Raw genomic sequence first — 13,258 nt, 5'->3', positions numbered from 1 at the left:
AATCATGTGGCACTCCCGTCCACATGCACTGCCCTGGGCTTGTTGGTAAACAACACCAAGTCCAAGTTAGTCCCGGTCCAATGCATAGTTTATTGGGGCGCTCCTGAATGCAACATCAACCAGGACCTCTCTCCGCCCAGACAGGTTTAAGACCCTGAAAGGGCTCATCGACTCGGTTGCAAGGTTCCTAGTGATGACAGCCAGGGCTTACCTGCAGTGGCTAGGTCACATGTTGGCGTTCATGTATGTGGTCCATCATGCCAAACTCCGGATGAGGCCCCTCCAGCTCTGGCTGGCCTCAAAGTTCTCCCAGGCCACGGACAGAATGGACAAGGTTTCACTATATCGAACTCAATGATCACCTCCCTGCGGTGGTGGTCCGCCCCAAGCAACATGCTCCAAGAGGTCCAATTCAGGGATAGGGCCCCATTGTTGAAGCTAGTGTCTGATTCATCAGACCTGGGCTGGGGGGCCCATGTGAGCAATTTTCAAATCCAAGGCCTGTGGTCTCTGCAAGACCTGACCCTTCATATAAACATCAAGGAACTCAGGCTGGTGCGAGTGGCGTGTATGGCCTTCCGCTCATACCTGAAGGGCAAGGTAGTCAGGGTCCTCACGGACAATACGGCCTCAATGTTCTATATCAACAGGCAAGGCGGGGCCGGATGCTCTGGCCTCTGTCACGAAATCCTCAGTCTGTGGGACTTCTGTATAGCCCACGACATCCACCTAAAAGCCTTTCACCTTCTGGGTGCCCAGAACTTGAGGGCGAATCGCTTGAGCAGAGATTTTTTCTCTCAGCACGGGTGGTCTCCACACTTGGAAGTGGCCCACCAGCTCTTCCGAAGGTGGGGAACTCCCCAGGTGGATCTATTCGCAACCCGAAAGAACTGACAATGCCCCCGGTTCTGCTCCGGGAGGTCCTTAGGGAAGGGCGCTATCTCTGATGCCTTTATCCTATCCTGGTCAGGCCAGCTTCTCTACACTTTTCCCCCATTTCCTCTGATTGGCAGAGTCCTGGGGAAAATAAAGATGGATAAATCTAGGGTCCTTCTCATTGCCCCGGCGTGGCTCAGGCAGCACTGGTATAAGACCCTCTTGGGCCTGGCGGTGGCTCTGCCATTGCAGCTCCAGCTGGACCTGCTCTCTCAGGACCAGGGCCGCCACCTCCACCCAACCTGGCAGCTCTTCACCTCATGGTGTGGCTGCTCAGTGGCTAGGTGGCGAGGAAAGGATATGCTCAGAATAGGTTCAGCGTGTCCTCCTCGAAAGTTGACTGCCCTCCACTCACTGTTCCTACATGGCGAAGTGGTCTCGGTTTTCTCGGTGGGCGGCGGACCAAAGGGTGTCCCCAGTGGCTGCCCCAATCCAGTTTATCCTTGATTACCTCCTCCACCTTAGGGCCCAGGGCCTGGCGCCCTCATCAGTCAGAGTGCACCTAGCATCCATATCGGCCTTCCATCCAGTGGTGCAAGAACACAGTGTTCTCCCATGCTATGACTGGCCGGTTTCTTAAGGGTTTGGACTGGCTTTACCCATATTCTAAGCCCCTGGTCCCACAATGGGACCTGAATCTGGTGCTGGCTTGTCTTACGGGGCCCCCGTATGAACCATTGGCCACTTGTTCCTGGTCTCACCTCTCGTGGAAGATGGCCTTCCTGGTTGCTGTCACGTTGGCCAGGCAGGTCTTGGAGCTTACGGCCTTGACCTCTAAGCTGCCATATACAGTCTCTCATAAGGACAATGTCCAGCTCTGCTCAAATCCTGCGTTCCTCCCAAAAGTGGTCTCTGCTTACCACATGGGTCAGGACATTTTTCTATCAATCCTCTGCCCCAAGCCTCATGTGACTAGTGAGGAGCACTGCCTCCAGAAGCTCAATGTGAGGCGGGCTCTGGCTTTCTACCTCCAGCAAACCAAGCCGTTGAGAACTCACAGCTGTTGCGAGGCCAGCTGATTTCCACCCAGCGGCTTTCCAACTGGATCACTTCATGCATCCGGTCCTGTTACGAGCTGGCAGGTGTCCCCCTATTGCCTATTGTGAGGGCACACTTGACCTGGGCACAGGCCTCGTCTGCTGCCTTCATGGCCCACGTCCCCATACAGGACATTTGTAGGGCTGCCACATGGTCTTAAGTTCACATGTTCACCTCGCACTATGCAATAGTCTCCCAAACCAGGGATGATGCTGGGTTCGCCAGGGCAGTACTCCGTCCCAAGAACTTGTGAACTCCTACCCACCTCCAGAAGATATAGCTTGGAATCACCTATTGTGGAATACACTTGAGCAATCACTCGAAGAAGAAAATGTGTTGCTCCTGACTATTCCACATCCCGCCCTCCTTCCCCTCTTTCAGAGTTGTCTGGCAAGAAGGAACTGAAGGTGGGGGGAGCACGCAGCTCCCCTTATACCGCGTCAGGCAGGCACCATTCCAGGGGTCATGGAGGGCACTTCCTCTCCCCTCACAGGTTCTGGTAGGGGAAAACTTCCGGCACCGGTGCATGTGGCGAGCATGCAAACCTATTGTGGAATAGACATGAGCAACACATCTTGAAGAACACCAGTTACGAAAAAGTAACTGTCTTGCTTCTCTAGCATCTGATGACCTCATTAACACTTCAGCAATTAAAGAGCCTGAATTCACTGCCTTCCTTACATTACTTTAGGTGTTAGTAATCTCTTGACATGTAGAATGTTTTCAGAATGTAATCTACACACCCTGAATCTACAGGTCCCAAATTATTTATTTTTATATCCATGTCAAGAAACACATTCCAATATATGGTTTTAAACTGTATTGTGATTTAATTTTTTTTTTTTGGTTTAAGTTTGGGATCTGAGTGGAGAGCTACTCTGAAAAATAACTCTAAAATAGCATCATAGGGTTTCCATCTAAATTGCATCTCAGTGACTCCGAATCAAATGAGCTCTGCTTGCATGTCAGAAGACTTTTAACTGTCAGATCCTAGCCTGAGTTTACAGTTCTGGAAGCCAAGCTGTGTTCTGTTTTGGCTTGTGCAGCATTTGTAGGCCAGATATAATAATTGTGTAGCCCAGGTTCTACCCTCAGACCTGGACAACCTCATTCTTTTTAATGGGAATAAACATTTGTAATCAAGGGCAGAATTTGGCCCTAATAACTAGAAGTTTCTTAATTCTGATGTGTGAGAAGAAATAGAACTGAGCGCACCTCCTTAAAGCTGTAGAAGCTTTACACAACGGACCAGAGGGGAAAAAAGAATATAAATATATGTTTGTCACTAATGTAACAAATGGCTCTGAATGCATACAGAAAACTTATCTGTTGAGGGTGCTATGTTTGCACAGTCACTTTTTAGAGAAGAACCACAGTTTAAGCAGCCTTTTGCATACTGTATGTATTTTCAAATACTTTCTGTTCATCTGCTTTCCCATGCTATTGTGTGGGCGTTGGAAGACATACATAATGTTTTCCTTCCGAACTACTGTGAATTTGATTTATTTTGTTTATTTCCTAGCTATAACATTAATTTTTTTGTGGCGTAGTATGTATGTGATTTTCTTTTAACAATTTATTACATCTCAATAAACACAGTCCTTGGCTCTAAATTCTGGGGATTAAGAGGTAATATCTGCTGATTGTTTTCCAGTTCAAACTATGAAATATGGACAATAAAAATGAAAGCAGCAATCTAGTTGACAGCACTAGAGGAAGGCAAACTGGAGATTTATAGAAAGTGGCCATCATTGTGCATCATTGTCAGTTTCACTTTAGTCTGTAAACCTGACCAGTACAATAGTGACATCTCCCTGGTGTGTCCTCCGGTTGTTGTCCCTAATGCTGAGCCAGAAGCAGTTTTCTGCTGATTTAACAAATTCATGCCTCAGACTTAGAACTGTGCTTCCCAAACTCTTTTTTTCCTCGTACTGCTGGTTGAATGAGCACTTTGTTCTTCATGTCATGTAATAACTTTTCAGATCTTTGCCTCCCATCTTCCTCCATACCCTCACTCCCCAAGTTTCAACTGGATAGAGGGATAAATTCCTAGTAGTTCAGGAAAGTAATAACTACTGGTACTCTGAGCACACTAGTTGGCCAAGCTAACAAGGAGCCTGTGGCTAATAAGCTGCTCATTCTTCAACAAACTAGTCTGGATTTAGAGAACAGAGAAGTACTTTAACGACATTTGAGTGGGGGAAAAACATACATTTTAAGAAGATAATTATGTTAATCTTGAATCTAAAGGGATCTGAATCAAGTGGGCCCTTGAAGAAAACATTAAAGGTAAGATATAGTAATTACAACATCTGAGTTAAAAGCAAAGTGTTTTTTTAAATGAGCAGATCCCAAAGAGCCACATCCTACTTATGACCAGTGTTGTATACAGTCCTAAACTATTTTTCCCCGTGAACTTCAGTTTGGCTGCTCACATCCCTATTCAGTGAAGATAATCAACTTTTAGAAAATGGATTCCCAGTCTACATGTAGAAAGTGTTTAAGGTATTCCAGTAATGGCTGTGTCAAAACAAAATCTTTGGCATGTTTGGATAGCCTTCAAAAAACCGTAGGTGAACAAATTTTGATTTTGATGATTATGTATTGGTCTGGGACGCTAGCTTCTTAGATAAAGGCCATCGCTCTTCCTTATGGCCTTGTGAAAGGAGAGCTTATGAACAAACAGCAATAAAATAATTAACATTTTACTAATATTGGTACAGCAGCTATAGGATAGAAATTTTCAAAAGCAATCCACATTGGACTAATTTTGCATCCATTGAAAACAATGGTAAGGTTCAGGCAATGTTGAAGGCTTTTAATTTCCCACCCACAGCTATAATTTTATATACACACACACCTATACTTGCCCTTTAGGACAATTTATGTCTGTCTTTGAAACATGTATTACTGTTTTTAAAGGAGCAGTATTTTTAAAGGTACTGAGTTTTTGGTTTAGAGCATACAGCTCATTGAGTCAAATTCTGCCTTCATACAGGCAAAGTTTTATTGATTTCAGTGTGACTGCACAGGATATGAGAGCATAATTTTATTTATTGTAGCTAAAGCAAGAACAAAAGCAAATGGAGAGTTTTTTGCATGCTTGTACATGCATCCTAGTTTCATAATGCATCCCCCATTCTTGCTTTATATTAAAAGAAAAACTGCAATGAGCAAATGCTAATTTTTAGTGTTGTGTGTTCTGGCTTGATGTAGAAGATTAAAGGGGCTCTGTCAACTAGATATCAAAATCTGCCTTTCTTAAGTAAAGTAATTCTCTTGTAATATCCATGGATACTGATGCCTGCTTTTTAGGGTGTGAATACTTCAGTGGGCCATCATCTGCCCAGAACAGAAACCAGACAAACACTTTGAACGTATTGCCACCAATTTATAAATATTTAGCAGGTTTCTACCTTAAACAGCCACTGAAAATGGTGGGCACTTCCTAAACTACTACTTGGATCCTTCCATTATCCTTTATCAACCAGAAGAGGCTATGGGAGCCACTCCACAACTTGCCAGAGGATTTCCCCATTGCTGCTCTATTAGAAGTACATAAGAAGTTTATAATAGGTTTCTGAGAGAACTGAAATTGAAATCTGCATTTGTAATGTGTTTTAAACACCTTTTGCTAACTGTAACACGTGATATGTGCATTTGTATCAAACTTTTAAAATCATATTTCAAATAAAAAAAGTTCCTAAAAAATTAGTGTTATGTGAGATTTTACTGTCCTTTCTAGAAAAGAGAAGATTGGGGTCCTAAATAGGTTGCTACTGAATTTACCAGTAGGCTAATCCTACATATTATAAAACGGCAATTGTTGTAACATCTTCCATGAATAAGTCCTTACTCGTATCCCAGTGACACAAACATGATAGATACTGTTGTCCTACACCACACCAATGCACAAGGACACAGAGAACAATCTCACCTAGAAAAACTTATAGCCTAAGAAATATGTTGCATTTAGACCTACTTTGTCCCTTTTCTAAAAATCAAACTTGAAAGAAAATACCAGGTACCTACATTTTTTAATGTACATATTTTCAGACGTAATTAGTTGAGTATGCCTCTGATTTTCATAATCTTACACTGATGTCAAGAAACATAGTATTTGAAACCAGATAAAGAAGAACAAATGTCTATTTAGATTAATTTCCTGGGTTTCTCCCCATATTTTGAGCTGGTAACATGAGTCAATACTGGAACAAGTCATTTGAAATAGGCTGCAGGAAATTAAACCTCATTCTCCCCTTGTCTCTGAATATTATTGCTTCCATTAAAGTAGTTGAGACACAATATTTGGAACAATTGCAGCTGCTTGGTGCTAATTTCTGAATATATAGGAAGTCTTTATGATTTCTATGGCACTTTTGCTGCACTTTTTTAATGTTAAAAAGGGTAATTATTTTCCATCTCATTTTAACTCCTTCATTCATATATAAAGGCAAACTCCTAGTAAACTACTTTCCCTGCAGTATTTTCATATGTAAAAACAATGTCAGCTATTCGTACTTTCCTGTGTTATAGGTCTGGTAGATAAAAGCAATTGAAATGAGAAAATACACAGGCAGAAACAATAGACACTTGATAATGATTTTGCTGAAGTGTGTTAATAGTTAACTCTACAGCCTCGATAATCTGAATCTCTTCCAGGTGACCGAGTGCAATGGTGTTTAGCTTCCTGCATTTGTCAATGTGAAAATATGCATTTGCTTCCTCATCATTGTCATGCTGCAGCCACGCAATTAAGTAGTTTTGCTTCCTGAGCCAAACAAACAGCAACTCTCTCTTGCCAAAAGTATATCAAAATGCTCATAACTGGCTCTCCTTCAATCAGTTAATCTCTGCTTTTTATTTTTTGTTAAAAGATATTGAGTGTCTCATTTACAGTTCTGTTCCTGTGGGCTGATATTTTTGAATGCGTATAGTGTAGGATTTTTTTTTTTTATGATTTTAGTCATCTGACTACAGGAAGAGAATCTGTCTGAAAAGCTAGTGTTGAATATAACAAAGGTCACAGTATGTGCTGAGATTACACACAGTAGATTTTGGAGTGGGAGTGCCAGCGTGGAGCATTAATTGGTGTCAACCTGGAATCTGTTTTATACTGACATGTAATCCTCTGAAAATAGGGGTTTATAATGAGAAAGATAGATTATCATATAGAGAACATTGTGTAAATTCAAGCACGTTTCAGAAAAGTGATTGAGCTGTGTCTTTGGAGGAACGAGCACTTGCTGTACAGTCCATTGTTCCAGTAGCAGCTCTTGAGGCAGTTTGGTCTAATGGACTGAACACAACTCTCTGAGAAAGAAACTCCTGGGTTCTAATTCTTAACTGTCGCTGATTTGCTCTGTGGCCTTGGGCAAGTTACTTAGCCCTGTTTTCCATCTGTAAAACAAATAATAATACATACATACCGCAGTGGGGTGTTACAAGCATAGGTTAATGTTTGTAGAGCCCTTTGAGGATGGAAAGCATTACATTTTTAACTGGGGTATTGTGTCCAGTTCTGGGTGCCACATTTCAGGAAAGATGTGGACAAATTGGAGTAAGTCCAGAGAAGAGAAACAAAAATGATTAAAGGTATAGAAAACATGACTTATGAGGGAAGATGGAAAAAATTGGGTTTGTTTAATCTGGAAAAGAGAAGACTCAGAGGGGCCATGATAACAGTTTTCAAGAACATAGAAGGTTGTTACAAGGAAGAGGGAGAGGAACTGTTGTTCTTAACCTCTGAGGATAGGACAAGAAGCAATGGGCTTATATTGCAGCAAAGGAGGTTTAGGTTGGACATTAGGAAAAACTTCTTAACTGTCAGAGTGGTTAAGCACCAGAATAAATTGCCCAGGGAGGTTGTGGAATCTCCATAACAGGAGCTTTTCAAGAGCAGGTTAGACAAACACCTGTAAGGAATGGTCTAGGTAATACTTAGTCCTGCCATGAGTACAGGGCACTGGACTAGATGACCTCTCAAGGTCCTTTCCAGTCCTATGGTTCTGTGTTGAGAGCTTAGAACTGGTTCAGAGGTCTGGACCTACAGAATTTTGACTCATTATCAGAGGGAGGGTTTAGGAAAACAACGTTTTACTTTGTCTGAAATATTGTGGTCATGATAATTTGAATAACACATGTCCCTGCTTTATTTTTTGCCCTCCCAAAATAAATCTACTAGAGCAAAGCGTCTTTGTCCATACCCTTTGAATTACTGAAGAATGCTACAAGATTCTCTTCTACCTAGCTAAAAATTCTGTATGCTGCAGTGTTACAAGATCATTTTCATTTGTTGAAGTCAGTAAAACATTTAGCTCAAATATTTAACAAATTTTGTCGATCTAGAGAGCCAAAGGTGGAATATAGTATGTGGTCCCTGTGTGTCTAGCAGCATATTCCGCACCTCCACAAATTCTGAATTCATGATTTTTCCGTTCCTTCCTCCCCCACTTCCCTTGCTCCCTGCTTTCTGAAGAAATACTTACTACAATAACGTGTCCTAGCTTCTCTCTGGGGCTAAAGAGAGTTCTAATTTTAAAAAAGGAAAATGTAAAAATGTACTCTTCTGTAAAAGTAATCTGTACTGGTCACTATTTAACACAATAAGGAGGAACTGAGCCATTTTATTAGTCCCTATGCAGGTTGTGTTCAATAGCTCAAACTATATCTAATTGCCAGCTAATAGCTCAATTGTATAGATTACTCAATTATTCCAAGAGATTTCAATCTGCTTGAAAATGTTTGTGTGCCAGTTTCTTTGGCATTTTTGAAGTAATGTAAGATTATAGTTATTGGCTAATCTTTGCATTGCTGGTAGGGAAGTGAGCTTTTTTAGATGAACCATTGTCATAACATATCTTTTCTTATTTCCCAATCCATCTTCCCTTCCTTCTCCAATTCTAGGCCTCTCAGTGGACCACCCTCAGCTCTCTTCCTTCAAATTCAAGAGTCCACAGAGCTCGAATCCCACATTTCAGGTGAATTTGAACCCAGCTAGCCAGGGTTCATCTCCTCTTCTGAGTCCTGTCCTGAGCGATGCTGGCAGTGCCCGGGTAGAAGAGGAAGTAAAACGCAAGGTAAGGCAATGGCACTACAGAGAACCTAAGCAATGAGTGAGGCGTGTGTATTGACTTAGAGTGGATTCTGATGGAATTCTCTATATATTCTTCGTTACTATTAACAATATTTTATGCTAATACAAACTTAGTGTTTGCAAGCTCTTACAATGAAAATTCAGTAGGAGTATGTTGACCGTGGGGTCCCGGAGTCTCTTGCATTAGAACCTCATGCCAAGATAGTCCTCCTCATTGCTGTTGTTGGAGTCGAGTGTATGTGTTGCTTAAGTGTGTGTGTTGTTAAGCACAGCACTGGTTGTATTTAACGTTGTCAACTGATTAGACAGTCCTTGTCTTCGCTATGTGCTTAACGTCATGTTAGTTAAAACTTTGTTCTAACCTGATTTAATTTCCCAGGGTGGACAGGGCCACCGAGCTAAAATCTGTTAACGTACAGGGAATGTGGCAAAAACTACTTAAGCTTTATCAAAAGGTGAAGTTAGAGTGGGGAGCTTTCAGTTATTTTTGAAGGTTGGTGAGTGGATGGTTTTTGACACTGTATCAGCTAACAATTACTTTGTCTGTTTAAATATTGAGCTGCACTCATTTTTATGGTAGGCGCATCATATATAAAAGGAAATAATAAAACAATTGTGACCTGTGTGTGTGTGTGTGTGTGTATATATATATAAATATTATAGTGGCACTCAGTCTTTTTCCATTTCTGTCACATATACCTCATTTTTCAAAAGTGTAATATCTCAACAATTTGCATTCCCTTTGGATTGAAACTCATTTAAAAAAGTTTTTAAGCTTTGGGGTGAATTTTTGTTGCTAATTGATTTTAAACATGGTCAACTTCTGAGAGTTCTAAAGCTTCAGTTTCCTCTTGAAAATAATTTCTTAAAATGAAACTTACCCAGGATGAGACTTTAAGTTTCATGGTAAATTTTTACAGCCTATTTATGAATACCTGGAAGATGGAGACTTACAATGGGAATACTAATATAAATGTGTTGGTGCTGGTGGGTGCTGCTGTAATTTTATAGAAATATCAGGGCGTGAATGTGTAACTTAAGTTTTTGTATGCTATGTATTGTTTTGTATTTTAAAATCATAGTTCCATTTACTAAAATCAAATGATTACACAAGTAAAGGTAAGTCTTCCTCAGCATTTCTCTAAATTACAAAACACTTGGCGAAAATGTTCAGTAGCCCTTAGCTTCTCATTGCTTTTATGTGGCACCATGTGCTTGCAGAACTGCAGTGTTAACTCTTTTTTGGCACTTGCATTGGATTTCTGGAAAAGGAAAGAGGCTCAGTGATGGGGAAGGAACAATAGGTTCTTCTTCGAGTGCTTGCTCATATCCATTCCAGTTAGATGTGCGCGCACCGCATGCACGTTCGTCGGAGAAACTTTTACCCTAGCAACACTCGGTGGGCCGGCAGGTCGCCCCCTGGAATGGTGTCGCTATGGCGCCTGATATATACCCCTGCCTGCCCATCCGCTCCTCAGTTCCTTCTTACCGCCCGTGTCGGTCGTTGGAACAGTGGAGCGCAGCTTAGCTGATCTCCACCTCCCTAGCGATTTGCTCGTTGTATAGTTTTTTCGTGTACATAGTTTTTTCTCTAGCTTTATTTGCCATTTGAAGTAGTTGTAGTTTGTGTGTATAGTTAAAGAGGATCGGAGGCTCGCCCCTTCTCCTCCCCCAGCACCGGGGCCCATGCCCGGTTCACCGGGCTTCAAACCCTGCGCGGCCTGTCGTCGGCCGATGCCCACAGGAGATCCACATGACTCCTGTTTAAAGTGCCTGGGCAAGGTCCATCTTTCGGACAAGTGCCATATCTGTAAGGCGTTCAAGCCCCGGACAAAGAAAGAGCAGGACATTCGCCTGAAACAACTTTTGATGGAGGCAGCTCTAACGCTTCCATCCTCGGCACCGACTCCGGCACCGGGAACTGCTTCGGACTGCCCGGCACCAGTGAGGACTCCTCGGCACCACCCTTCACCGGCCCAATCCTCCGACCGGCGCCGCTCCCTCTCCCCGAGGAGCAAGAAGCACAAGGCTCTTGCGGTACCTACAGCTACACCACAGTCAGAGCGTAGCTCCAAGTTGGACCGCCCGGCACTGTCAACTGCCGCGGCACCGCTTGTCTCTGCACCGTTGATTCCGGTCTCTCAAGAGCCGTTGAGTCCGGTGCCTACCAGCTCCCCAGCCCATGCTGCGGCAGAGCTTGTCATACCATCCACGCTGGAGACCTTCTCCACGGCGCGGGACCTCATTGCTCTAACAGAGCCTGAGCTGCCCAACCCCCGGCACTGCCGGTGCTGGTCATTCAGTCGCTGGGCAAGCCTATCATGGTGTGACCGCCTTCCCCGGGCACCACTGAGCACCGTCGGTCTCAATCGGGATCCCGTGATCGCTCTTGGCCCCGACACCGCTCCCGATCCCTGTGCCACTCGCAGTCCCGGTGCTATTCTCCATCCAGGTACCGGTCGCACTCGCGGCACTGCTCGAGATCCCGGTCTCCATCGTACCATCGGCACCGCTCCAGATCCCGGCACCGCCGCACCTCTCGTAGCCAATCCAGGCATGACGATGTTCGGCACCGGTTGACCTCCCGCACCGCGCTGGTCGCAGGTCCCGGTCCCGCTCCCAACACCGCCACAGTTCCCGGTACCGTTCGCCAGTACTGCGCAGAGAGGAGTACTATGGGCGCAGAGACCTGGTCTAGTCTACTTCAGCTCCCCCGTGGCCGTCACATCATCCGTCTGCCTCTTCCTACGCGGACAGTGCCTGCTATGGGGGTTCGGACACTCAAGCCCATCCGGACCATGGACCACCTCAGTGGTCCTTTTGGACACCATGGGCCTATCACCAAGCCCAAGGCAAACCAACGGGGCCATCACGCTCCGGCCATTCAGAGCACCGTGCACCTGAGGCCACTGTCAGCAGACCTCTCCCCGCTGATATGGAGGAGAGCTCTGCACAAGCTCCGGAACAGCATGATATTCCGGAGACGGAGGTCCACCAGGATGCGGCATCAGTCCAGGACCCACTCATCCCAGGGTTGTCGTCATCATCTTCCTCAGATGAGGCAGTAGCGGGCACATCATCATCGAGGCCTCCACCGATTGATCTGCGAGCACACCAAGATCTTCTGCGGTGTGTTGCCCAAAATATCAGCCTTCCCACAGAGGAAGTCCCTGAGGTGGAGGACCCAGTGGTTAGCATCCTATCAGCGGAAACGCCTACCAGAGTGGCCCTCCCCTTTATCTGGTTGATCCAGGCCAGAGCAGACACCATCTGGCAGTCCCCGGCTTCCATTCCACCAACAGCCAGGGGAGTAGAACGCAAATACATGGTGCCTTCTAAGGGGTATGAATACCTTTATGTGCACCCCGCCCCTTGCTCGTTGGTGGTACAATCGGTCAACAAAAGGGAGCGCCACGGCCAGCAAGCCCCCACGCCAAAATCTAGGGAGGCCAAGCGCATGGACTTGTTGGGCCAAAAAATCTACTCTGCCGGAGGACTTCAGCTCCGCGTGGCAAACCAGCAAGCCCTCTTAAGCGGCTACGCCTATAACACCTGGGAGGCGGTCGGCAAGTTTACTGAGTTGGTCCCCCAGGACTCCCGTCAGGAGTTTACAGTGCTCGTAGAGGAAGGGAAGAGTGTTGCGAGAACCTTCTTGCAAGCCTCACTAGATTCTGCTGATTTGGTGGCTAGAACGGTTGCCTCTGGCATAGCCATGCGATGCATATCATGGTTACAGGTGTCCGGCCTACCGCCAGAACTGCAATATACCATACAATACTTGCCATTCGATGGACAAGGTCTTTTTTCGCAAAAGACTGATCCCAGGCTGCAGAGTCTGAAGGACAACCAGCTTATCATGCGTTCACTGGGAATGCATACTCCCCAGACTCAGAGACGGTCATTCTGTTCCCAGCCTCAGCGCCCTTACCCCCTGCCTCGGCCAAGACAGGATTTTGCCGTAGAAGAGGTCGTACTACCCGCAGATGGCAGTCGGGACCTCAAGCGGGCAACAATTCAGGTCCCGCCAAACCATCATCGGGACCCAAAACAAACTTTTGAGGGTGCGCCCAAGAGCAGCATACCAATTCCCTCTTTGGATCCCTTCCAGTTGTCCAACCGCCTTTCCTCGTTCCTTCAGGCGTGGTCCCAGTTGACTTCAGATCGTTGGGTCCTTCGTATGGTGGAATT

The 13,258-nt window shown here is 44.9% G+C and overlaps 1 protein-coding gene across 5 annotated transcripts in view; it reads left to right on the top strand.

The window, feature by feature from the left end:
- The window catches only part of FARP2 (FERM, ARH/RhoGEF and pleckstrin domain protein 2), a 204,508-nt gene that overhangs the window by 146,053 nt on the left and 45,197 nt on the right, over positions 1 to 13,258 (top strand). For all 5 annotated transcript variants that reach the window (XR_012656392.1, XM_075068631.1, XM_075068632.1 and 2 more), the window contains one exon: positions 8,881 to 9,053. Coding sequence is in view for 4 of the 5 variants with exons in the window: in XM_075068631.1 (XP_074924732.1) it covers positions 8,881 to 9,053 (173 nt within the window). In the remaining variant the exon portion in view is untranslated. The remainder of the gene's footprint in view (positions 1 to 8,880; positions 9,054 to 13,258) is intronic.

This window comes from Chelonoidis abingdonii, chromosome 8, assembly GCF_003597395.2.
Source record: "Chelonoidis abingdonii isolate Lonesome George chromosome 8, CheloAbing_2.0, whole genome shotgun sequence".
Lineage (NCBI taxonomy): Eukaryota > Metazoa > Chordata > Testudines > Testudinidae > Chelonoidis > Chelonoidis abingdonii.
This window is presented reverse-complemented; position numbering and strand designations above follow the sequence as displayed.